At 34.7% G+C, this 27,129-nt stretch overlaps 1 protein-coding gene across 1 annotated transcript in view; it reads left to right on the plus strand.

Moving 5' to 3' along the window:
• AGL (amylo-alpha-1,6-glucosidase and 4-alpha-glucanotransferase) overlaps positions 1 to 26,426 on the plus strand; it is a gene marked incomplete at both ends in the record, with an annotated part of 33,568 nt that extends 7,142 nt beyond the window's left edge. Inside the window, 29 exons of the mRNA XM_079535674.1 lie at positions 1,599 to 1,780; positions 2,025 to 2,136; positions 2,582 to 2,702; positions 2,855 to 2,957; positions 3,049 to 3,146; positions 3,700 to 3,839; positions 6,957 to 7,144; positions 8,139 to 8,262; positions 9,333 to 9,496; positions 10,011 to 10,112; positions 10,412 to 10,564; positions 10,643 to 10,793; positions 11,492 to 11,616; positions 11,725 to 11,837; positions 11,964 to 12,098; positions 12,365 to 12,495; positions 13,313 to 13,449; positions 14,236 to 14,369; positions 15,449 to 15,624; positions 17,447 to 17,549; positions 18,772 to 18,997; positions 19,381 to 19,492; positions 19,872 to 20,007; positions 21,447 to 21,559; positions 23,457 to 23,668; positions 24,311 to 24,408; positions 24,941 to 25,028; positions 25,115 to 25,248; positions 26,309 to 26,426. Of these exons, the coding sequence (XP_079391800.1) occupies positions 1,599 to 1,780; positions 2,025 to 2,136; positions 2,582 to 2,702; positions 2,855 to 2,957; positions 3,049 to 3,146; positions 3,700 to 3,839; positions 6,957 to 7,144; positions 8,139 to 8,262; positions 9,333 to 9,496; positions 10,011 to 10,112; positions 10,412 to 10,564; positions 10,643 to 10,793; positions 11,492 to 11,616; positions 11,725 to 11,837; positions 11,964 to 12,098; positions 12,365 to 12,495; positions 13,313 to 13,449; positions 14,236 to 14,369; positions 15,449 to 15,624; positions 17,447 to 17,549; positions 18,772 to 18,997; positions 19,381 to 19,492; positions 19,872 to 20,007; positions 21,447 to 21,559; positions 23,457 to 23,668; positions 24,311 to 24,408; positions 24,941 to 25,028; positions 25,115 to 25,248; positions 26,309 to 26,426 (3,929 nt within the window). The remainder of the gene's footprint in view (positions 1 to 1,598; positions 1,781 to 2,024; positions 2,137 to 2,581; positions 2,703 to 2,854; positions 2,958 to 3,048; positions 3,147 to 3,699; positions 3,840 to 6,956; positions 7,145 to 8,138; positions 8,263 to 9,332; positions 9,497 to 10,010; positions 10,113 to 10,411; positions 10,565 to 10,642; positions 10,794 to 11,491; positions 11,617 to 11,724; positions 11,838 to 11,963; positions 12,099 to 12,364; positions 12,496 to 13,312; positions 13,450 to 14,235; positions 14,370 to 15,448; positions 15,625 to 17,446; positions 17,550 to 18,771; positions 18,998 to 19,380; positions 19,493 to 19,871; positions 20,008 to 21,446; positions 21,560 to 23,456; positions 23,669 to 24,310; positions 24,409 to 24,940; positions 25,029 to 25,114; positions 25,249 to 26,308) is intronic.
• Positions 26,427 to 27,129: the final 703 nt, after the last annotated feature.

Genomic DNA, 27,129 nt, shown 5'->3' on the forward strand with positions numbered 1-27,129 from the left:
TGTATTTACTCATGAAAGTCCTTTGTAATAAACTGTGGTTCTTGCTGAAAGAGCAGACGAGGATAGTTTGGGCTTTTGAGGGTGAGGTCACTTTGTTTGTTTGCTTTTCAAATTGTACGTATACTTTATTTAAAAAAAAAAAAAAAAAAAAAAGTGATCTGATTGGCCCAGAATATTTTTTATCAGCATGAATTTATCACTACTTTATGTAGCTTTAAATTAAGTACAGTGCTGTTAGTTGTACGTGACATTTTAAACCAAGAAGATCTTAGCTTCCAGAAGTAGTTTGACCTTATAAACATGGAGTTTTGCCATCTTCGTAATGGTCTTGAAATGTAATGCAGGAGGGTGTATGAATAGCTCTTCTAAACTACGGAGTGGGAAAGTACATTCATTTCTTTACTTTCGAATATTTTTTTTTGTATGGACTTGGAAGTAAGCAAACTGGTTTTTTAGTTGTTAATTTTTCTGCTACGATTTGGGGCATGTTAATTACTATTCCTGTTTTCAGTGCAATATTTACTTAATTTCTTCTATTTGATACTTTATCTGCTTTTCTAACCTATTGTGTTATTAAGATGTCTTCTATGATGAATGATTTAAAAACTCTCATAAAACATGAGCAGCAACTTTTTGTTACACACCACCTATTTTTTTGCATATGTTGTTTTTAAGGTGCAGAGATTCATTTAAAAAGTGCATTGAATTTTTTTTCAGTTAAGCTATATGATTAGAACAGTTTTAAAAATAGAAATTAATCATTGAAACCTTTTTCTTCTTTGTCATATTTCAAGAATTAAAGTTCCTGTTGCTCTGTATGCTTTAACTTCCTATTGTTGTATGCATACAATTACACCAGAATTTCACACTCAGTTTCAAGTTAAGATTTCTTAACTTTGAGTTCATACCTAATGGTACTTGTGGATGCCACTGGATACAGTCAGAAAATAGACACATTCATGTTTGATCTGAACTAGAGTTCAGTTTGCCACGTACAGACAGTGTGAGACGCTCTGGCATTCCTTCCCACCACTATACTTTCATTTATTTACACAAGCTGCCTTTGATTAGTAACACAAGCTAATCCATTCTTACAAGTCCAACTTTATACACTTTGATTATTTCTGGAGGGATGTGTATGTTCCTATGTCTTGCTCTGTGTGCTTGTGCATGTGTAGCATCAGATAAGAGTAAGAATGAAAACATATGTAACACCTTAAGCCATTATAAATCTTGATTTGGGGTGTAAATTTTACTTTCAACACAGAATGGGACTTTCAGATCCTTTATTTGATTTATTTCCAGCAAAACAAATGTGACTTTTCTTTCCATACTGGTTTAGAATTGCTGATATTGTTACATATTTTGATGTAACAAAAAGATTCTGTGCAATCTCTGCAACTGTGTTATGGTACAAATAGCTATCAGTGATGCACAGATCTTCTTAAGTTGCTATTGTCTATTAGCATGGAAAACTTTAACTGAAATGTGAGCTATTTAAACATACTGCAGTAGCTTAGCTTTCTGTTAAGATTTCTGCATAAAATAACTCAGTATTCAGCATGAGTACTTTTTCCTTCCTCCCTTTGTTGAATAAGCTGCTAACAGCGAGTGGCTCAGGATGCATCCAGAATGTGGCTACAACCTTGTAAATTCTCCTCACCTGAAGCCAGCCTGGGTCTTAGACAGAGCTCTGTGGCACCTGAGCTGTATGGTGGCTGATGGAAGGTGTATTGATAAAGGAGTCCCTCCCTTGATAGAAAATGATCATCACCTGAATGTAAGTAAATGAGAATTAAATGTAAGCTAATGAACATTGTAAATAGCTGAATCCTTTACCAATCTGAATTACCAATCCACAATCCTGTTGTGGAAACACACAGCAAATGTACTTTGCAGGTATATTTAACAAAACAAATCTTTATTCCTGTATTTTTTCCCTCTGATTGATTCATACGAGCATTTAGCTTTTCTTTGGTTATATTAATCATTAGCCTCAACTGACATAGTTTTTATTTTTACAGTGTATCCGTAAAATCATTTGGGAAGATATATATCCAAAAATTAAACTGTGGGAATTTTTCCAAGTGGATGTTAATAAAGCTGTGCAGCAATTTAGAACCCTTCTAACTAAAGGTAAAGGAAGAGTGTGTTGCTAAAGCAGGCAGATTATTTATATTTCAAGAAAATTTATGGGTAAACTCTAAAAGGCCCAAGCTGGAAAACCAAATAATCCTGCTTGTTGTTATGTGAAAAATCTACCACGCTGATCTAAACATATGAGGATTTTTTGAGTCCTGGTAAAGTCTTTGAAGACTATGCTTAGTAGTCTGGGAAGCAGTTTCAGTAGAAAAGAGGAGAATTAAAAAATATATAAATTACTGTTTTCATCAGAATCCAATATTGTAACTGAGCACAAATATTTTTGAGTAGCCAACTCTGTCATACCTTAAATATTCTTCTCTTTATTCCTTCAAAGTTTTTTGTCTACCCATATATTGCTTGTGCTTGAACAGTGTAAGTTCTCTGTCTTCTATATGTAATTTCTATTTTATTGATACTGTTTTCTTTTTGTCGTCAGGCAAAATAGGCACTAAGTCTGATCCGAATCAACATCTTCAAATAGTTCAAGACCCTGATTATAGAAGATTTGGTTGTACTGTAGATATGAACATAGCACTGGCAACGTTCATACCACACAGGTATTGTATTGTTAACCACAAGTTAAAATTTACTTGTAAAGTTAAATTTACAAAAAAAAAAAAAAAAAAAATCAGAGATAAACATCTTGCTTCATTTACTTGTTTTAAAACTAAATTATTCTAATTGCTCTCTGCTTTTACTTTCTGCTAAGCAACGGACCAGGTGCAATAGAAGAATGTTGTAACTGGTTTCGCAAGAGAATTGAGGAACTGAATGCTGAGCAATACAGGCAGATTCATCATCATCAAGAGCAGGTTTTACAGCTTCTGTGTTTTAAATGCTGTGTTGTTTTGCATTGCAAATAAATTTAGGCATTCTAATAATGCATAATCTAATTATTTCTAGGCTGTCAACTGTCTTGCAGGAACGGTGGTATATGAACGTCTGGCTGGTCATGGTCCTAAACTAGGCCCTATCAGTAGAAAATATCCTTTAGTTACCAGGTATTATTTTTTTTGTTGCTAAAAAACTATTAGAATCTATTCAGGGAATGTGAATGTAAAGTTCACTAACAGTAAACATTTGTAAATACAGCTATGTCTTTTCTCTCCCATAGACAAATGTTACTTCATCAATAAACTGTCTACATTTTAAAGAAAAAAGATTTGAAAAACAAATGTGATGTTGGAGGGTGTTAAATGTGCTCAGAGCACACTAGAACCTTATGTAGTGCCAATTGCTCTTCTAGGTGGAAAAAGAGTGGAACTAGAAAGGTTGAAGTCTGATGCACTTGGTCCCACTAATGTATCTGAAGGGCTGTGACTTTATTCTTACCCTACCACCTCACACCAAGATAGTGACTGCCTCCATCCTTTGTCCTTCAAAACATGATTTAAAAAAAAACAAAAACAAAAAACCAATAAATAATAGTGACTTTTCTAACAACAGCTAGTTGTATTTTTTGTCTTCAAGTCAGTTCATAGCAGATATTTTAATTTTTAAGACAGTGGATTTCAGTTAACGCATTTTTTTTTTAATTGCCTGTCAATTCCATAGGTATTTTACTTATCCATTCAAAGACCTGACTGTGGAGGAAGAACAAAGTATGATGCATCAGCCAGATAAAGCTTGTTATTTCATGGCCCATAACGGATGGGTTATGGGTGATGATCCTCTTAGAAACTTTGCAGAACCAGGTTTGTAAAATAAATTTGAATAGTCTTGTTAACCTTTTAATATTCTAGCTAAAGCATAACAAATAGGCTAAATGCTTAGTCTACTTTATTTAGTCTACTTTTTTCCCCACAAATATTCCTATAAAGTTACAACAAGCCAAATGGCAGGCAGATACTCTTAAGTATAGCACTTCTATTTCTATTCAGCACGTTGAAGAGTAACTATAAAAAATAGATTTGAGATACCATTTCACAAGATTTGAGACAGAAATTACCAGCTTTCTGCCACTGAAATAAGGACATCTTTCCTCCCCTATTTCTGTTGCTGATTACCCTGTGCTCTTTTCCAACACTGCTACTTGTTGGCACTTCCATGAGGCAGTAGAAAAGTAACATGATGGAATCATGAATATTAGTACGTTGCATTAGTGAGCAAAAACACTTTTTGAAATATCCGTTGTGCACCAGTCAGGCAGTTGAGAGGTGAGCAATTGAGATGATGTTGGGATGGATGGCGGAGAGGGACTCATTCCTCCCATCTTAGCATCGGTGGCAAAGGAACAGGTCACCTTTGCTCCCTGTGTGACTGGTATATTGTGAAGTCTCTCGGCATAACTGTGTAAGTAGAACCACACTGAAAAAAAACATTGGTATGTCATTGCAAAATTGCTGGTAGTTATAATCTAAAGGAAAGGCTGTATAGTTAATTTCTGAAATACTAGCTCACAGATAATTTCTTCAAAACCCTCAATTACATTTAAAAAAATGAATGAAGAATACTGGTGAGTATTTTTGTTGGGTTGGTTTTAGGGCAGTAGGAGGGCGAGGTTGTTGAAAATTACACTTAACTATTATGAAGTTAGACATTTAGCGATTATATTTTTTTAATAAAGATGTCTTAAAAAAAACCCCAGTATTTACTGGGAGGAGAATGAGATTAGGTAGTACTTTATGTCAAACTTCAGTTTCTATTGATGACAGAACAGTCTTTCTCTGCAGAGACTGTGTTGATCCATTTATTTTCTATTCTTTGTAGCCCATATTCTGCATCAGAACAGAAAGGACCATCCTTATGCTCACAGAGTGAAGGATTGCTAGTGACTGAACTGAAAATATTGATGTTGGTGTTAAAAGCTGACTGCTAACAGTGTTATTTCTGTCCCTGACTTAAGTTCATTCCAGGTATTTGTCAGCTCTGCATTAGGGGCACCTTCAGTGTGTGGTTCATAATACCTGTTTATGCAGGCATTGTCAAGAAAATTAATCCACCTAAGTATGTGGATTACTTGTAAAGGTATCATAGGGTATTTATTTATCATTCAGGAAAATGCATACTAACTTCTTCGGGGATAGCAATGCTATTTGTAAACTGAATCAAATAATGGCCAGTTTAATTAAATTTCAAAAAAGGCAGATTTTGCTGTGTCTGCTTTAGAAGATAATCCATTTGATAATCCACAATGAAATGTGCCAGTGGAACCTTATGTTTGCAATATAATCTGTAGCCATTTCACTGCCTTCTATTAGTTTTTTCCTTTACACATCAGTAAAGATAATAAGTGTTTTGTATGTGTTTTTCTGTTGCCTTTTCTGGGTAATCCTGGGGAATTTTTTTTCTTTTGGCCACTGTTTTTAGTAATTTGTTATTGTGTTGTCTCTGAATTGATCTATGGCTTTTTGTGTTTCATGTACTTGTGTCCCACATTTAGTCTCAGTAGGAATAGTTTGTACCATAAAGCAGTGTAAGGAGATGATACATAAGGGCATGAGTACAGCAGTTGAAACGCAGCTAGTTTTGTAACTTAAACAAGCTTAGTGTATATCCAAAGAAAATTGTTTTTTTCTGTTTAAGTTTCTATGTCAAGACTGTGATACTGCAGTGTAGACTGTGCCTAAATTAACATTTTTGGTAGCAGAAGCATCTTAAAATCCCTGCTTTCTTCCTGCTAGCTGCTTGTTCTTATTATGTATCTGTCATTGTATATGCCCATGACATGAGCCTTATGGAATTAGTCTGACTGAATGATGATCTCTTTGCTAAGGCAGGATTGCTTTTTGGATGAATAAGTTTCCTATCTAATCCAAGGTTCAACCACTAAAGTAACATCAGTATAGCTAATCTGGAAATAGCTGAGAGCGATGCAGCAGCTCTGTCTTAGCTATCCAGAATAATGCTGAGCTTATTCATGCTTTGACTGGGCTTTGATACAGTGAATATAAACAGACTTTCAGAAGACTGATGGCTCAAAGACAACAGTATTTCTCCTGCTGCACTTCAATTATTGAAAACTCCATTTTATTGTGCTCAGATATTACTTGTTGCAAATAACATTGGAAAAAATATCTCAATACTGCCATGTCAAATACCTGTTTTATATGGGAGATAAGTCACTTTTTTAGATAAGACTGTTTAAGTCTTTGCCACAGTTAAAACTGTGGCATAAATTGAGGTTTATTCTATATACACTTGAACTCCAATTTATACAGTGTTGTTTATTTTTCTTTTAGTAGATTACATCAAAAAGAAGTTAAAACCAAAAAAAGGAAGGTAAAATAAAACTAGGTTCTGTGGAGGATAAATATTTTAGAGACCTCGTCCATTTAAGTTACTTATCCACCTGAGTACTTAAGAAATTTGGCTTATGACACTGCAATCTGCTGTTAGCAAAAGATTATATTCTGAACTGTGGCTGTGGCAGTTTGTTTATGACAAGTGAAGTGCTTTTTAGAGTTTGACCAGCATAGACATCCAAACTAGTGATTCTGTTCATATGTATGCTGTTTTATAAATGACTAACTTTGTAAAGTTTCTGGAAATGAAGTATTATGCTGTTGAATTCGCCACGTTCATTGCTCTTTTTCTCGAGTACAACTGCCATATTTAAAGAAATAAATGTAATTTAGTGTCAGTCTTGAGAATTTCAGTATTACTACTGAATTCAATTATTCCATTGGAGTGGTCTGAAATTATACAATGGTAGAAGGTATATAGATTCTGAGTTAATGTGGTTGTTGTTAGAATTTTTACTCATAATCACAGCATCCTCCTACTCTTAAGCAGTAGAAGACAAAATGCCACATCTTTTGGTACACATTCGATCCAACATGTATACTACAGTGCATTTATTTCCCTTTCAGGTTCAAATGTGTACTTGAGAAGAGAGCTTATTTGCTGGGGAGACAGTGTGAAACTGCGGTATGGTAACAAACCGGAAGACTGCCCGTACCTCTGGGCACATATGAAAAAATACACTGAAATCACTGCCAAATATTTCCATGGTGTTCGTCTTGACAACTGTCACTCAACACCTATTCATGTAGCTGAGGTACGTGAAACTAAGCACACTGATGGTAAAGCAGCTTCTGAATGGGAAATAAGTTGTCCTCTGCTTATACAAAATCTACAGGGTTTGTGTGAATAAAGCTTCCTCAGTCTAGACAATGTTTTTGACTGGCAATATTTAGATGTAATTCTAGTTACTCTGAACAGTTAGCAAAATGGTGTAGCTATTGTATGTTTTCATTCTCTATTTCAGCGGAAACACCAAAGGCAGTGATGGGTATGGGAAACTTCTCTCATGCAGCTGCAGACTGAAATGCAATCACTGCTGGTATCTAGTATGTCAGTTCTAGTCATGGTCATTTCTAAGACTTGGTAAACATTATTAGTGTTTATTTGCCATATATGTTTCACTGTTGCTGAATTAGACCAGAAGGTTTCTACATTTCATAATTCAAATGTTGGCAAAAACATCAGCAGAAAGTTTACTCAGGCTTATTGCTTAGATTTAGTGCTTGCTCCCTACGGAGCTGACTACATCCAGAAATTGTACTTAACTAGTAAAGTAGTTTTACACAGGTTTGAGTTGTGTAGTTTTCTGTGCCATGTCTTAGCTTTGGCACAGAGCTTACCTAGATCTGTGAAGAACTCAAATTAGCTGATGTGTGCGCACAGAAGTTGCGATTCTAAAATGCAGCTTTTTAAACACTTGCACCATTTGTACACTTGTTACTGTTTTCGGAATAGTAACTTTTGAAGGCTTACTAGATCTTTTCCATCCTGTTCTTGCATTTGCACCATTTATTTAAAAACAAAGTTGTAGTTGGCTTAAAATCTTCAGGATATTTTCTAGAATTATTTAGATAATTTGTAAATTTCCACAGAGTAAAAACAATTTTATGAATGCTACCTGTTATGATTATTTTCATGAATCGCATGTATGAAGAACGCATTTATATTTGGTTAACATTCACACTGATGATTGCCTGTACGTAGCTGACAATGGATGACTTCCATTAAAAATGTATTATGATCTATAGGAGATGCTAGCTACAGCCAGATCAGTCAGACCTAATCTTTATGTGATAGCTGAACTCTTCACGGGCAGTGAGTACATTGACAATGTTTTTGTCAACCGCCTGGGAATTACCAGCCTGATTAGAGGTACAATAAGCAGTTGAAAGTTGTAGAGGATTGTTATGTATGGTTTGGAGTTTTTAATGTGAAACTAACATTGATATGCTTTTTTTTCTCTTACATATTTATGTTCTTTGCTTATGCAATTATCTTCTCTTCTTCATGTTGTACTTAATTCCTCCTCTGTTGAATCTTAAACCTTAATTTTTGCTTATGTTTGTGTCATCCTCAACTGTTATTTAAATTACTTAATTTTGGCTTTCTATTTATCCTTGGTGCATGGCATTTTCCTATTTCAATCTCTGCCTAGCTTTGAAATTTGTCCTCTTTTATGTCTACCTTTCCCCTTTCTGTGGCTTTTTTGGCTGTGCTTTTTGCAGTACATGCTGGACACAGCTAGAAAGTTGCGAGCTGATTTGTTTGTAGTGGCTGAACTGTTCACAGGAAATGAGGAGCTGGACAATATCTTTGTGAATAGTCTGGGCATTACCTCCTTAATAAGAGGTAGGCTTGCTGTGCATGTGCAATGCAAGAAATTGGTGTGAACTTTCCAGCTGGAGATTATAGAGAATGGGATTGGGATTTTCATTGAAGAAAAGATTCTTTCTGGATTACATGCTGCTAATTTCATATTCAATGTAATGTATTTGAGTCTCAGAAAAAAAAAACAAAAAAAACCAAAAAAAAAACAAAAAAAAAAAACAAAAAAAAAAAAAACAAAACAAAAAAACCCCCAAAACATTACAGTATTAACTGGAGGTTAAATATTTCACTTCTGTTACAGTGAGGGAGAAAAGAAACTGTAGCACAGCTCCGCTATGCAAGTGCTGCATCAGATCTGACTTGTTGCATGAGTTTCCTAAATCCTCTGGGGAAACCAGAGAGGGAAAAAAAGCTCTTTTGTCCCTTTCCTACTTTTATGCAGTATAGTAAACAGAGTACTTCAAGTTTGTGTATCCATATTGGATAAAAAAAGTTTTAATGTGATATTTGAACGCACCAAAATAAAAAATGTAAAATTCTGCATTTAACATCTGTGCCAGTTGTGCTGTATGGTAGCAACTCTTATGCAAACACTTATCTATTTTGTTCTGTAGAGGCCATGACAGCTTATAATAGCCATGAAGAGGGAAGGCTGGTTTATCGTTTTGGAGGTGAGCCTGTTGGCTCTTTTGTTCAGCCACGTTTGCGGCCTTTGGTGCCAGGAATAGCGCATGCGCTCTTCATGGATATTACACATGACAATGAGTGTCCAATTCAGGTAAGCATGTAAATCGGAAACCAGAGTTTGTTTATTCTTTTCTAAATTGATGTTTCTGAATGGTGGGAGGGCTTGTTGCAGTCTGCATGCTTTTTCTTTTCCCTTCTCAGCAATATTTAGAAAACTGATTCACTGGAGGTGAAAACTTGAAAACGTGAAAAACAAAAGTCCTACTGACTATTCAGTGAGCTGTTTTGGTTCTTTCATTCCAGCTGCTAACTGGTTTTGTATGATAGTTCATCTGTTCTCCTACACTCCTGTTTTCCAGGAGAGGATAAGAGAGAGAATGGTGTGAACTGAAATGCTTATATTTGAGGATTGCTCTTATGTTGCTTTTGCTAGTGCATTTGTAGTAAGTCATCAATAAATCTGTTATTGAGAAAATTATAAGCACATGGTAAGTAATTAGTTCCTCTACTAAACTGAGTTTATCTTCTATGTGCTGAATCAGGAGGGATGAATTATATTTCTTACTTGTTTTGTATGTGATTTTATTTTATTTTTTTAATCCTAGCACCGATCTGCGTATGATGCACTTCCAAGTGCAATGATTGTTTCCATGGCGTGTTGTGCTACAGGAAGCACCAAAGGTTATGATGAACTAGTACCACACCAGGTCTGTGTTTACAGCTTAACTTCTAAATTACTTTTAAAAACATATATTTGATTCTAAGTATTTTAATACTGAGTTTTTTCTGGTATCGGTTTGTGAGCTTTTGGTTTTTGTTTTTCATGGGTCCGTTTGTTCGTTTCTAGCATGTTTTTATTTTGGTTTTAAATTCCAAGCAGTTAACTAGTTAGCATTCCTTGGGTTGTCTAATTTCATATGAAATCTGAATTGATTACATAACTGGAATCGCCATTTGTTTGTTTTTAAGTGTAGTTGATATTTGCAAAAAGTTAATTTCCCTACAGATTTCTGTAGTATCTGAAGAGAGATTTTATTCAACCTGGAATCCACAAGCACACCTGAATTCTGGTGAAGTTAATTTCCAGACAGGAATTCTAGCTGGAAGGCTAGCCATGAACAGACTGCATCAGGAGCTGGGAACTAAAGGCTTCAATCAGGCAAGACACGGGGTAACAATTTGATTTTCTATATCTATATTTTGAATGAGCCTGTTTGTAATGATATGTCTTTTCTAGGTGTATGTAGATCAAGTTGATGAAGATATAGTGGCAGTGACACGACATTGCCCTAACACCCACCAGTCTGTTGTGGCTGTAAGCAGAACTGCTTTCAGGGATCCGAAGACTTCCTTCTACAGTAAAGAAGTACCTGAAATGTGTATCCCAGGTAATCAGATTTCTTTGCGAGCAATAACGTGCATGTGTGTGTGTATTAATTCAAGGTATTCCTATTCTTTTTTTAACACACAAACTTAATGTGACAATTTTCAGCATATAACAGTACTTTTGTGGTACTAATCTGTGTGCACCAAGGGTGGTTAAAGAAATAACAACAAACTTGCTTGGGATTTTCAAAGGTTTTCATATTTTCATACAACTTTCTGCTGTAACTTCCCCATGTATCTGTGTTTATGAAATGGTAAGAGAAGAGGAAGTTGATTAGCTGATTACCTGATACAGGGTGCTGGAAGGAATTACTGTTCGTAAATGTAAGTTGTTACTCTTTGAAAATACACCATCCATATCTGTAGCTTGGAAACTAGTCTAATGCTTTAAAAAACAACAATAAAAATAACAAGTTCTAGTTCACCATTTGATAATTGATTTAATGGTTTATTTTATCATAGAATGAAAAGAAATGCAATTTTAAAATAAGATAGTTGATGAGTGTGTAATGAATGCTTTATGGGTTATTTATAGCACTTCCCATGTGTTTTGTTAGTTAGTCTTTTGTTGTACCATAGAGGCTTGCATTTTACATATTTAGTTTTTTAGTTCTTGATTTTTTTTTAGTTCATGTATTCAAAAGTGTTCGCTCTCATTTACTCCATATTAATAGCTGCAACATGGTTTTGCTTTTCTTAGGAAAAATTGAAGAAGTAGTATTTGAGGCTAGAACTATAGAGAAAAGCACTAGTCCTTACAAAAAAGATGAACATTTCATAAATGGATTGCCCAATTTCACAGTGGAGCTCAGAGAGCATATCCAGGTAATTATCCTTATTCATCTGTGTTCTAATGTAATATCTTGTTATGATTTTTTTTACCTTAAAAAAAAGACATTGATTTTCAGTTGTGAATATGTTTTCTTTTCTAAGATTAAAGACAGTAAAATTATAAAGCAAGCTGGAACTGCCATAAAAGGGCCAAATGAATTTGTTCAAGAAATAGAATTTGAAAATTTAACACCAGGAAGTGTAATAGTATTCAGGTATGTTTTACTAATTGCTAAATGGCTGTACTAGTTAAAATAGAATACTAGGATTCTTTGTTTTTGAGATTTGGGAAATGGTTATGATAAGTACTTCATTCTGTAAATTATACATTCATATTTCAGAGTTAGTCTTGATCCAAAGGCACAAGAAGCTGTTGGTGTACTTCGCAATCATCTGATTCAGTTCAGTCCTCACTTTAAATCTGGGAGTCTTCCTGATGATCATTCAGCACCTATATTAAAAACATTATTTTCTTCGTAAGTATTCTTTGGGTTTCTAAATGAGAACTACAGTGAGGCAAAAATGTCTGAAAATTTAAAGAAAGGATTTGTTGCTGTTTTTATCGTTGGATTTTTGGATTGTTATAAAACTGAGATTTTCTTTTCATATGTATAATACTGAACAGAATTGATACTTAAAAGGTTTCCAGGCTCTTTCATTGTTGTTCTGTGCAACTGTGACTTAAAGTAGACTTCCTAATGTGGAGTGTGTTGTGTTTTGTTGTTTGTTTCTGCTTTTCCAGAATTGCATCTAAACTAACTTTGGCTGACTTAAATCAAGTGCTGTATAGGTGTGAGTCAGAAGAACAAGAAGATGGTGGAGGTTGTTACAATATACCAAACTGGTCATCCCTGAAGTATGCAGGTCTCCAAGGTAATAGTTTCAGAATTCTATTTTTTTCTGTCAGGGAAATGGATAAAATAGAGCTCCTCCCTCTAGATCATTCTTTAATACTATTTAATGGCTAGTGCTACTACTTAGACAAAAAATAAGTGCTTTCTGCTTCATCATGTTAATCAGTGTTTTAACCCTGGGAATCAAATTGTAGAAACATAATTGAACTACAACTTTTTCCCAGTATTCTAGAATTCAAAATTAATCACAAAATTAGCATAGATTAGCTTGGATTAGAATGGACTTGAAAGATCATCTGGTTCCAACCCTCCTTGCCATGAGCAAGGCTGCCACCCATCAGATAAGTCTGCCCAGGGCCCCATCCAACTTGGCTTTGAACCCACCCCAAGGTGTGGTGGGGCATCCAGTTTCTCTGGGCAACCTGTGCCAGTGCCTCACCATCCTCTGACTAAAAAATTAATTTCAACATGTTTTAAACACCAGTCTCTGGCATTTAAAACAAACAGCAAATGCATATAATGTATGTGAAACTAATATGAGAAGTCATTTATTAAACCAGAGGCACTACTGGATAACTAAGGAGTGTCAGTCATTTATCAGGCATGAATTTCATCAAGCAACATTTATTCCATGGGGGTTTTTGTGACTGTGTAGGATATACTCTGAGGAAACAGCAAATGAGTTGTATCCTAACTCTCTCTGCAGATCAAGAGAAGTATTGTAGTTAAAGCCAATTAATGTTATCTGTTGCTTTGTAACTTTTCCTCTTGGAAACATAATTTCTGTTTGTGTTATTTATATGTCCTATAATACTGTGTTGGATTTATCTCTTCAGGGTTAATGTCAGTAATGGCAGACATTAGACCAAAGAATGATTTGGGACATCCATTATGTAATAATTTAAGATCTGGAGACTGGATGATTGATTATGTCAGTAATCGTCTGATTTCACGTGCAGGAGCCTGTGCAGAAGTGAGTGAAAAGATATATTTCATGATTTCAGTGTTTCAAATGACTGTTTTGCTTTGTTTTTCATTATTACTGTTAACAAGTTCATAGAATCATAGAATGCCTTGGGTTGGGAGGGACCTCGAGGATCATCAAACTCCAACTCCCCTGCCACAGGCAGAGCTGCCAGCCTCCACATTTAATATTAGACTAGGCAGCCCAGGGCCAGATCCAACCTGCCCTTCAGATTCAGTCTGTCGATAAAATATTACTTCTCTAGGCAGTTTCTTCTGGGAGACTAAGACAATAATGTGGTTTTCTTACTTTGCACTGAACTTATTTAAGAATACATTACAAAAGAGAGCTGGAGAATATATGTAGGGCATGGAGAGTTTTTTTTTTTTAGCTCGTACATAAAAGCTTGAAAGCCTCCTTCCCTGTTAATTACTTCCCATCAAATAAAAATGAAGTAGCCATCTTTTTAAGCGAGTTCTTTCAGAAAGGGCTCTAAATACTACTGAGGCATACATGATTATGATGCAGTTATAGTAAGATTTGCCCCATCAAGCACTGAGGTTCAAGTTACCTGCATACCCACATTACAAAACATCTTTACTTTCCTACAAGAGAATTGCTTTATTCATTTCACAAGATTTTATTTGGGTAACTCAGGTAATTAATGTAGTAAGAAAGACTGTAGCATTCTCATATCTGTTAAAAATCTAATAAATGCTTTAACCAAATATATCCTATAAGCACTGTTTTTGAACTCCAGTGTTGTCAACTTCTAACAGTGTTATATTTTAATAGGTTGGTAAATGGTTGAAGGCCATGTTTGTGTATTTGAAGAAAATTCCACGTTACCTTATTCCATGTTACTTTGATGCCATTTTAGTGGGTGCATACACAACTCTTCTGGATGTGGGATGGCATCAGATGTCTAGGTATGCTTGGCATGTCAGTGATGTAGAGATATTGCAACTTTTATGTTTGATCTGTTGAAGAATGACATTTAAATGTTGTTTTTGTATTTGTGCTATCCAATGGAAGATGGCAATATGGTAGTGAAAATCAAATCAGTCTTTTAGCTGCGATGGTTTGGAAGGTTTAATTGCTATTTCTATCCTGGATTTGGATTTATAACTATTGCTGGCATTGTACTGTTGGAGGATAAAACCTTATAACAAGCATTTTCTGAAGCATTGCAGAGGTTATCTTGGTGCTGCTTTTAGTGAAGCTGCAGTGCTTTCTGGGAGAAAGAGATTGCATTTCTTCTGGTGCTTTGTTCAATGTTTCTTTTGCCCTTAGTTCTGGAAATTATCAGTGCCCTTTCCTGGAAAAGGAAGGAAGATCAATTTAATGACAGCTCTATTCTAGGTGTGAATATTCTCAACAAATAGTTTCATGAAAAGTAATGATGTTGGATTTGGTATTGCTGTGATACCATGTGGAAAACACTGTGTATTTTATGAAAAAAGTCAGGATTGCAGGCTGTGTTATATTAGCCAAAATGCTAAATGAGTTAATGACTTAGGATTCTATTATGTGAGAAGAATATATATATATATATATATATATATATATATATATATATATATATATATATATATACAGATATATATACAGATATATATACAGATGCAGAGGTCTTTAAAAATGCTTTTTAAAAATATTCTCTCCTATTTTGCGGTCTGAGATCAATATGTAGGCATCAAATAAATTAAACCAATTTCACTTTGCTGTGCCTTTCCCTAAAAGTATTCAACGTGTAAACACTCCCATTTGCATTAATAAGTTAAATATTTAAGGCTAACTTTGGACAGCTATTTTGGAAAAAAAAGTAAATTAAAAATTAAATCTTATGTGCAAAGTTAATGCATAATCCACTAATTGATTCTGTCACTTTATAGTATTGTGTATTATTAAAACAAAATAACCTTTGTTTTACTTTTCTGCAAATGAAAAAAGGGCACTGATATTTTGGTATGCACATATTTCTTAATTTGATTATATTGTATTACAGCTTTGTGCAGAATGGATCAACATTTGTTAAACACCTTTCCCTGGGCTCAATCCAGATGTGTGGGATAGGAAAATATGCGTGTCTGCCAGATCTGTCTCCTTCCTTACATGATGTTCCCTATAGGCTGAATGAGATTACAAATAAGAAAGAACAGTGCTGTGTTACTTTAGCAGCTGGTAAGTGAGAACAACATTTACATCAAGAAAAATAAGTTCTTATAGAACAGTTATATTTATTTCGAAACTATCGGAGTTGCTTTCACTACCTTTGGGATCTAAATACCAGAAGCTGTATTTCAAATGTTGTTTTTGTCCTTACTCTTCCCCTGTGTTTTAACTTGCCTTTAAGTTGAATGTTTCTCTGTTTAAAAAGAATGGAGTTTTGTCTAGCAGTACTTCTGGGGGATAACCATTTTACTTTTGCTCTCAGGGGGAAAAAAAAGCTTCTCAGTATTTTGTTAAAACACTTTTAACTTATCCAGTTTTTCCATTTACGGAGATCCACAAGCATGTTTTCTTTCTGTCCAAAAGACTTGATTGGGATAATAATGCTTCCCATAATAGGTTCTAGTTTGTTTTAAAATGTTAATTTAAGAACTGAGTTGTAATGAATAGCAAGCGTAGATTTACTGCTTACAAGTTTTTAGGAGTGACATGAGAGCTATTAATGGACCAAAAGAATCTCTGGTCTTGAGCTCTCTCCAAAAGGGGCAACAATAGTTGCTTAGGAAAGACCATAAAAGCAGTCAGTAGATGCATTTTATTTCTCCAAATGTTCTGCCAGCATGTCTTGGAAGTGGGCACTTTGCTGTGCCAGAAGTATTATTTACTGTGTTTAGTGGCTTTTAATTTTTTTCTCCAAATTGGCCCACTCCTTTTTTTTTTTTTTTTTTTTTTTTTTTTTTTTTTTTTTTTTTTTTTAAAAACCATAGAAACTTTTAGCATCTGCAGGTTCCATGGCCCCTGGCTGGCTGGGTTTCCTTTCCTGCTCTTTCTGCTGTATGTCTTTTCCATAGAATTGTACTGCTTTTAGTTTCTGGTTTCGAGTAACATTCCATTTGGCTGTTTTAGTGTTGCCTGGAAGCACAGACAAGCACAGCTCACTTAATTTAATCACAGAGATTAATTATACAGACGGACTTGGTCTTAAATATTCTCATCACATATTTGAGCCTGTGATACTTTTAACTAGTAAATGGATCATTGTTCTCAAGCTGCTGTTGCCATATTCTGTAAAATTACAGATGTGCAGAGGCTGTATTGGAGCATTAGCAAATACAGTAGGTGATCTAGTGACAGAAGCCACAGTTTTGTTTAAACAAGCATGTACAGCAGGCTATTGTTTTGAACCTTTACCACCATAATGCATTTCTTGTTTGTTAGATTGGGAAAGCTAACAAATAGAAGAAAAGACAAAAAATGTACTTTAACTGTTGCAATTAAGAAAAGAAATTTTACAGTTAAAGCATAAAGTTATGTCATAATGTCTGCTGTAAAATGTAGTTCTAGGAATCGCTCCAAAAGAGAAGCAGGATTCCTTTTATAGTGACTGAGAGTATTTCTAGGCTGAAGAAATTCATAGCTCTCTAGTCATTCCCTTTATACTACTGAAGTGACATGGCTTTTGAACGTAAACTCTTGCCAACAAAGCATTATATATCATGTCACTGTTCTAGCTTTTTGTTTGTTCCTTTTCTGGTTATGGCTTTTTTTTTTTTGTGGTGGCATTATTTTAATTAAAAGATGGCATTTGGTTATACTATGCAGTGTGTAAACAAAATAAAAAACAGCAACTGAATGTGACTGTTATCAATTACGATAGTCTATTGCATGATTTTAAAGCTGTAGAATACAACAAACTCTTCTTAGAACAATTCTAGGAAAAATCTACAGTTGCACACGGATATATTTTTACTTCTGTTTTCTGTATACGTGTTAGACATGTCTGCTGGAGATTTTTGTCCCATCCGTAAATGAGATTAACAGCATTTCTTATTAGGTTTACCTCACTTCTCTTCTGGAATCTTCCGTTCTTGGGGAAGGGACACCTTTATTGCACTTAGAGGCCTAATGTTACTTACGGGACGTTATATAGAAGCAAGGTAAGAGCATCTGGTGCTTAGTTCTTTCTGCTGATAGAAATAGTTTTGCAGGTGTTTAGGAAAAAGACACGCTCTCAAAACCCTAGAGAACATGGAAGCTGTTAGAAACAGTTGATGTACTGTATAAAATTTCTGTGGCCCCAGGTGGATTTGTGAGTTCTTTGTAAATGAAATGAAAAATACTCTATATTGCTTTGTTCTGCATTCTGAGCACTGGTATTTCAGCTGATGCTCAATATAGATAAGGCAATTCTAACCCATAACACTACCGCTTGTCCTTAAACCACGAGATTATTTCAAGTATTGTTGCTGAGCAGTAACTTATTTAAAAATTTGAAGTAGCAAGGGATTTCCATTTTGATCAGAAAGATACTATTTCCTCTCATAATTTTTTGTTTGGTGACTGCTAATCTAGTCTAATACTGGAAATCAGCTAACTGTGGATTGTTATTATCTGATATCTGTGTGTGACATGCAAATGTTTAACCTGATAAATGAGTCAGATATAAGCCAGACTTACTGAGCTGACAATTTTCATTAATCTTGCATTAATCTTTTTAATTTGGGTGCAGCACTCCACGGGATATGGATATAGAATTTAGTTGGTTTAAATTAGCATGTATTTATGCTGCAGTACACTTGATCAACTAATACTGCCCGTCTGCAGTTACATCTGTAGTCTTCAAGTATGTTTATCTTGTAATTTAAAGCCAGATGGAGTTCATCTTTTATGCAAAGCATAAAAACTTCTCAAAACCTCAGTTTCTGGTTCCTCTTTGTATTTTAATAGGAATTTCCCATTTGATCCTGCTCTCCCTTACTTCCCACTTCCACCTGAATTGATATAAAGATAATAAATGACAATAAAAAACAACAAATGTCATTTGAAACCTTTCCCTGTGACATCAAAGGAGTCAAACCCATGAAAAAGGAAATTACCTTTACCATATTAGGAGTTACATATTTCATCTTAAAAAAAAAAAAAAAAAAAAAAAAAAAAAGTATTGGGAAGTTTCTAAAGTAATGATTTTTTTTTTTATTGTTAATGAAGTATATACTAAATGAAGTCATGCCGAAACATTTTGTTGGAAGCTACAAATTCGTCTTTAAGATACTGTTTTTCTCTTCAACTTTGCTATTGAGATAAACTTGTATGCTTTGTAATTAATCTTTGGTCCACTAATTGCCTGGAAGTAACTTAAGATTGTTCTCTTCTTTTAAGAAACATAATTCTAGCATTTGGTGGGACTTTAAGACATGGTCTCATTCCTAACCTGCTTGGCCAAGGAACACATGCCAGATACAACTGCCGTGATGCTGTGTGGTGGTGGCTTCAGTGTATCCAGGACTACTGTAAGATTGTTCCAAATGGATTAGACATTCTCAGGTGTCCCGTTTCTAGGATGTACCCAAGAGATGATTCTTCTCCTCAGCCTGCAGGCACTGTGGTAAAGATGACTTCTGATTTTAAAGTCTGTAACACAGCTGTAATTTTTATGAAAGATTATAGCTTATCTATCCGCAAGAATTATGTCTTGGATACTTTCCACTACGTTTGCATTACTCGATTAGACAGATGTGAGGTGGGAGTATGGAAAAAATATATTCTACATTTTTATTTCCTTTCAGTTTTGAAAAGAATTTAATGTTAATAATTGCACAATTCTAAAAATTATTTTAAGTGTATCATATTGATAAAGATGCTGCTGAAAATCTAGATGCTGTTCTCCTTAAGTATCATAGAAGCTAAGAATTGCTACTGTTTGCACATTATATAGAGCCTTTTTACTAGGTCTGTTGATCTTACCTTTCTCTATGCCAACCAATTTAGGATCAGCCACTCTATGAAGTAATACAGGAGGCAATGCAACGACACATGGAAGGCATAAGTTTCAGAGAAAGAAATGCTGGTCCACAAATAGATCAAAACATGAGAGATGAAGGTAAAAAAAAAAAAAAAAAAAGTATATATATAGCACGCTTGCTATGCAGTTCAAACTATGAATATTGCATCTGATTATTTTACATTAAGCTATTGAGTTTACTTTTGAAAAAGTGATGGTTTTCTTAATGGAAATTTCTTAATTTCTAGTATTACTATAAGTGCACTTAATGCTTAGAAAGTGCTTGTTTGCTTTCAGCAATTGTGATAAATTATTTTAGAGGTTCACGCAAAAAGTGCAGCTGCCTGTGAAAACCCACCTCCGATCTCTCTTTTCTGCAGGGTTTTTGTTTTTGTAGGATCTTTGTGCTGGGGCAGACACTTGGGGTTTTGTGTTTTCTTAGCATATAGGTTTCACACGTGATATTTTTGCTTGGCAGGTTTTAATATAATAGCAGGTGTTGACCGTGAAACTGGCTTTGTCTTTGGAGGCAACCGCTTCAATTGCGGCACTTGGATGGATAAAATGGGAGAGAGCGACAGAGCTCGCAACAAAGGAATCCCTGCTACTCCAAGGTACAAAACCCAGCCTTCTTGCTTTTTTTTTTTTTTTTTTTGAGTGGGGGCAGTGCTCATCTCCTAGCATGGACTTCACTCCTTGTAAAGAGTAAACTTTGAACGACAAGTAGTAAAACAATTTAGGAAAACTTGAATACTTGCAATAGTAGATTGTTGAAATATTTGTTATCTGGACTGATGATGTATGACCTCTTGTTACAGGAGATACTTTTGACAATTGGTTTAAATATTTATTTTTTAAAATATAAGAATATCTGCAATATTTAAAGTTTAAAATGAAGGGTAAAATATTTAGAAATCAAGCTCTTCTGTAACCAACTCTATGGATATGACGTGATTAGTGAAACAAACCCTGTGATTTTCTTGCTTTATACTGATGGCAAAAGTCTATATAAGATTATAAGATAGGGAGAAATAGTGTGGCAGTGTGGTGTGCAAGTATGTGGTATGCAAATTATATATCCAAACAGACAGATTTAAAGCAGTCTAGTGCTGCTGTTTCCCTGTTTCTGGCTTTTTTTTTTTTTTTTTTTTGCTTGTGTGATTTGTAAACTTTTGTCTTGGGTTAAAAGCAGTAAAGTGTCATTGTCTTTTTTCATAAAGAATCTATGTTAGGTTTCCTCTGGGAAACAGTTCTTCATGGTAACAGTGTTGAAGTAAAAGCACAAGCTCTTGTGGTAGTCTTAGCGACTATTAGTATATTTCTAATGCATGCCTTTGTGTTTATTAATGACATTTTTTTGCAAGCTTAGTGCAGTATTTTTGCAGACTTGCAATTTCACCTAATATTTGTATTAAGTTTCATTTTATTAATACATAATATCTTCAATGCAAGCATTTACTTTGCTTATTTGCATAGACCAGTTTTCAGCATTCAGGTTTATGCTTTACTACAGGCTGTGGCTGTAGTAAGAGGGACTGGATTGGAAGTACAATTTTCCTTTTAGATTATCATATTGTACACTTTGTCTTCCTCTAAATTGTAGTTTTTATGTTTTTTTTCTCCCTTCTAGCCCTCTTCATTAAATATGTATTCCAAGCTAGTAGGAGAAAACTGAAAGTGAATGATGCTGTGAATGGCTTGTGACTACTTACTAATCAAAGTTAGTTTAGGTTATCAGATTCTTGGAAGTCTTTAAGTAATAGCAAGGAAAATGTGATGAAAAAATTGTGTTAAAATATCATAATGTACTAGAAAATGTCTGGAGATGATGATGGGGATGCACATGCCAGTTCTTCATACATGTGGTATGCAGTTTTGAGGCAAAATAAAAAATACATTTTTTTTTTTAAATAAAAAACAATGTGCAGAACCAGTGGGGGAAAAAATACACTACTTAAATAAGGTGCTTAAAGTTCTGCAAGTAACTGGAAAAAATCTGTATATTAAATAGCCTTCTTAAAGTAATTCTTGGACTTTCAAAACATTGTTTTAGAGATGGCTCTGCTGTGGAGATTGTTGGCTTGTGCAAGTCGGCTGTTCGCTGGTTGCTGGATTTGTCTAGGAAAAATGAATATCCGTTCCATGGCGTCACCATAAAAAAATACGGTAAAATTGAACAGATGTCATGAATCTATTATGGGAGTATGAAAATAAGTCATATGAGCTGGTGGCCATATTACATCAGGAATGATTATCAAAACTATTCATGAAAGGGAAAAAACAAACTTGAGTAAAGTATTTTGTATAAGTCACCTCTTTTGTTACTAAAATTACTAGGAGTCGATTATTGGATCAATGTATGAAATGTTTTATTGCATATAATATGGTGTGGATTTCAAAAGAATTTTGAAAGAATGAGCCTAAACCATGTTTCTCAAATGGATATTGGTGATGTGATCATTATGTATCGTAATGGTGCACATCATTCATTACAAGGAAGAGAACTAAAATGGCACAAGACCTAAGTATCTTTAGATGTCCCCTCTGTTTCATAGGGATGCTGCTCTGATCTGAGTTACTTCAGTGAGTTTATGGGGCTCAGGTGAATATAAATGATTTCTAAAGCTGTTCTACCATTCAGTCAAAGTTAATCTTGAAAACATTTCATTGAATGGTTCTCTTATTCTATATTAGAAAATGTGAGTACAGGGCTTTCTCCTATACATCCAGATTCTAAGGTCATGAACTTACCTGTCACTTCAAAATATCTTAAAATCTGAAAGACAATTCAGGGTTCAGCGTGAAGCATTATTATGAAGTGTAGATACAGACTTCTTCCTATTATCCCAGAATTGTAAGTGATTTTTCTAGATTGAATTTGATGCTTGTGTGTTCCCTACTGTCTTTCATTTTCTTTAAGTTTAAATTTCATTCATTAACTGATTAATCCATTTTAAAACTGACTTACAATCTATTGGCTCATAATAGCAGGCTTAGCACTGGAGTTTCTAGTTGTGGTTGTTTTGCTTGCCTTTGTCCTCTGGCATACCATATCACAGTTTTGGTAGTATTGTCCTTTTTGATATACTGTTTATCTAAGATGTACGTGTATCTCAATTGGAAGGATATTCCTAGCATAGGTCTGCAGGCTAACATCTGAAAAAGTAAGAGGAATTTAAATTTTTCAAAAATAAATGTACATCTCAGTTTCCTAATACTAGTGTTAGTTTTTATTAAAATGTAGTAGAAGTAGTGATAATCATACTTTCTTTACTTTCCCATACTAAACCATTTTATTGTTTGTTTGAACTCTGTGTTTGTTTCTGTTATCTGTGTTGCAAACACAATATTTCTGGATGGCTATGTTAACTTAAAATTAAGAATTAGATACGGAACTTCTGCATTGGTGTCTTACAGTGCAATCCACCTGTGCTATGTGGTGCTGGTCTACTGAAAAAGAAACTTACTTGTGCTTAAATAAGGAGATACTGTCTCAGTGTTCCTGCAAGCAGTTGCTGTCTGGTGTTTTCTAGACACCTTTCTTGTCTTGTTTGAAACTACAGTGAGCTTCTTTTATGAGCTTATGCACCTGACATGGAGAACCACCAGGTGGAGAGAGGTGACAAGGTGTGCTCCTCTTACATTAAGTGCCAGGAATTCAGAAGGCGAGAGCTTTTAAAAGGGACACTTGTACCGATGATTTGACATTCCTTTTGTAGTCTCCTAGAGTATGTATACAAGCTACTACAGAAAAGATGGCATGTTATCATGCTGAAAATGTTGAACGTAAACTTTAGACTTAGTCAATTAAATATTTACTATAGTTCATAATAACTCATACTGTTCATTTTTGGCTAGTTAAAAGAAGTGAGGAAAAGCTGTGTTCTAAGAAATTGTGCAGGTGACAGAGTTGATCTGCAGCATAATTCAATTTCAGTTTTTTTTGCAGTGCTTCTATGGCCTTGCTTGTGTTAGGAATATATTAAGTAAAACAGTAGTAAGCAGAGCTGGCCATAAGCATCTGTTGGGGGTTTGAAGAAAATCTTTGTGTAATATTTTGCAGGAAGGGAGGAGACCATCACATATGATGAATGGAACAGAAAAATTCAAGGACACTTTGAAAGACTCTTCTTTGTCTCTGAGAACCCTGCAGATCAAAATGAAAAACATCCAAATCTAGTTCACAAACGTGGGATTTATAAAGACAGCTATGGAGCTTCAAGTCCATGGTGTGATTACCAACTCAGGCCAAATTTTACCATAGCAATGGTCGTGGTAAGTAAGAGTAGTGAGTAAGAAGCATTTACCCGTAACATTATTTTATTCTTGAACTAAACATGTATTATAAGACTCAGCTGCATGGCACTATATCAGGAATAAATATTGCTTAGAAGAAATTTTGAAAGTGTTTTTTCTTGTCTTTGCTTTTAATATTGGCCCATATTAGAATATCTGATAAAAGTGTAACTTTGCCAGAACTTACCTATATGAAACTGCTGTTGAAATTTATCACTGGGATAAATTTGCAGAGTTTGGTATTTTCAGAGAGTTCAGGTTATCTGTTTTAGGTTAGATCGGGGGGAGGGGAGTCACAGACTCAAGGAATCAAGAATTGCAGGGATTGGAAGGGACCTCTGGAGATTATCAAATCCAACCCCCTGCTAATGAATTCCCCTCAGATTAGCTAAAATGCATGGATTGTTTATTTTTATAAAAATGTTTTTCAAGTCTACTTAAAATAGATAATAAAACCCAAAGTAACTTATAGCTTTTCTCTTGGTTACTCTGTCTCTAGTTTCTGGAAGTGTAATTGTATTTTCACTCAGTAATATGAGAGGTTTTTGTCATCCTCAACATTCATATGCATAGTCTTGTGTGCGTACATATGCAGAGTTCAGTAAATCTCTGTTTTATTAGGCCCCTGAGTTGTTCACACCTGAGAGAGCTTGGAAAGCTCTGAGGATAGCAGAGGAAAAACTACTTGGTCCATTGGGCATGAAAACTTTAGATCCAGAGTAAGTATAACAAACATAAGAATAAGTGGCAGTAGAAATTATCATCTGGGGAGTTATGTTTTGTTAAAATCCCTGTATATAGTTGTGAAATAAGGCTGCAATAAATACTCAAGAAATGAGTATTTTACTGTTCTAAAACTCCATGCAGTTGATCTTATTTATGTAGACAATTTCCAGGTGTTTTTGGATGCCATGTAGCAAGCAATTCAAATTTGTTATCACAAAATATACGAGTAGGCATCAAAATGCAAATTCAGTATCATACAGTGCATAGCACTACAATTTGAATAAAAACATAGGAGTGAAATTATAGAAGTCATCTGAAAATTTTAACAATTTTCCCCCTAGTTAGTACAGTATTTGGAATAGTATTTGGAATTCTATTGTTATGCAAAATGTAGAATTTTGGGACCTGCTGACCAAACCCCTATTAAATGTAAATCCCATGAAAAATTTTTGGCTCATTTCTGCTATGCATAGTGTACACTATTTCTGTTAATGTTTTGCTTATGTTTGTTTGTTTTTCTTGCAGTGATATGGTGTACTGCGGAGTATATGATAATGCTCTTGACAATGACAACTATAACGTAGCCAGAGGTTTTAATTATCACCAAGGGCCTGTAAGAGCTGTTTCTTGAATTTCAAAATAAGTGCTGACATTCCTTGGAACTGACAGCCATAATAATCATCTCCTATCTTTGCTTAGGAATGGGTGTGGCCGATTGGATATTTTCTTCGTGCCAAATTGTACTTCTCAAAGTTGATTGGTCCAGAGATATATGCAAAAACTGTGGTTATGATAAAGAACGTCCTTTCTCGCCACTATGTTCACCTTGAAAGGTAAAATACCATCTAAGATTCAAAATATTCAGTGACTGGTGGTATCTACTACCTGATTGCACGTACAGTAATATACTACTTATTTTTACTACATCAAAGACTATAACATAAATAGCATCTGTTTTCTACATACAAAGTTGGCCACTATGAATCCTATTGCAGATCTCAAGTCAGGTTTAAAGTACAATTGAGATCTAGTGCTGTTCATAGATACTTGGAATTAATAATATTTACTCACGTGAAGACTAGAGAAAACTAATTTTGTGGAATATCTAATATGTTAGTCTGTCCACTTCAAAAACTTAATAATATTGGTGTTCCAAGAAGACAGAGGAATTCACAACAGAAATGTTCCTTTGCATTTTGAGGTTTCCTTCTTAAAATAAACAAATTGCTTTTTCTATTATATTGTTAATTCTTAAGAATTTGAGACAAAAACAAAAGTCTTCCCCTTGATAACCCTTCCATATAATCTGTTTGGTAGTACTTCAAACATGCATTCATTTGTACCCCTAAGAGGGGTACAATCAATTGGATTCAGTAGTCTATGATGGAAGGGTTTGTCTAGCTAATCATGTAAGGAAGAAAAGGGATTTGTACATAAACAAATCTGTGGGGAGGAGGAAGGTTTATGGTTTCACACTATCTTCCAACCTTCACCACTTTTTAGCACCATCATCAAGTTTCAAGTATAGTTTGAAACTGGATAGGTAATCCAGTTAATTTGTTATCTCAAAGATAACATAGGTTCTTCAAACTGGTACTTCAAGCTACTGAATGGGAAACAGGAGTATCATTCTAGTAGCATAACTTCAGGTATTATTGTCAGAGAATCTACATTCTCACAGAAATCTGCAATTTTCTGCAGCAGAAGTAATTGAGTTGGAGCTTAGTTATTAAATAACATACCGTGACTGTAGGAATACAGGTATTGTTTAAGTTTCCTACTGAAATACTATTCTTAAAACTTTTACAATGTAATGTTCATTTCAGTGTGTAATCTAACAACAATACTCTTGGTTTTGTTTGTTTGTTTGTTTGTTTTTCTTTCTTTTATCAGATCATCCTGGAAAGGGCTCCCAGAACTGACCAATGAAAATGGGCAGTATTGTCCTTTTAGCTGTGAAACTCAGGCCTGGTCGATTAGTGTTATCCTTGAAATTCTTTATGACTTGTAGAAGTTTATTTTGATTGATTTTTTTTTTTTCCATGAAACTTCTGTGGTCTTCTCATCACGGGGCATAAACGAACATTTTGCTTACATAGCAACAGAAATGTCCTGCTTGCACTATCACTTAAACTGCATCTGGACTAGAAAAAATGCTGATAGTCACTGGCTCCTATGCTGACTAATTATGCACAAACTTACTTTAGGTAGCTATGATTTTTAGACTTGTCAAATCAAAATCTTACACGTAGCAAACTGGAGTGGTTCTTCACTGAGCTGAATGTATGAGGAAGAGGGCTCATGTTTTGTTTTTGTTTTTTTTCTTTGTCTGTTTAAGATTAAATGGATGTTTGCAAATGCACGCTTAAAGACGAACCTTTCTGAATTTGGTATGCATTGAGCTACGGCACCGTACATTAATAAAGACAGACTACTTTGTCTGTTCAGTTGCATTACGGATGGGCTTTTTGAACGTGTTCAGTTGAACGCTCCATCATGCAACTACAGAAAGAAGTTTACATATGTGAACTTTTGCAGTTAAATATATATTTTAAAAATCTTAAACTATTCTTGAGTTAACTCTTGAGCAGTGATGAGGTATCCTGTGATAATCCACTGATAAATTGATTTATATGCTGTGGGCCAAGCAGCAAACATTTCAACATTTCTTAATTTAAATCTGTTTTTCACTATAAGAACATAAGAAACATGCA

Source organism: Tetrao urogallus (genome assembly GCF_951394365.1).
Source record: "Tetrao urogallus genome assembly, chromosome: 5".
Lineage (NCBI taxonomy): Eukaryota > Metazoa > Chordata > Aves > Galliformes > Phasianidae > Tetrao > Tetrao urogallus.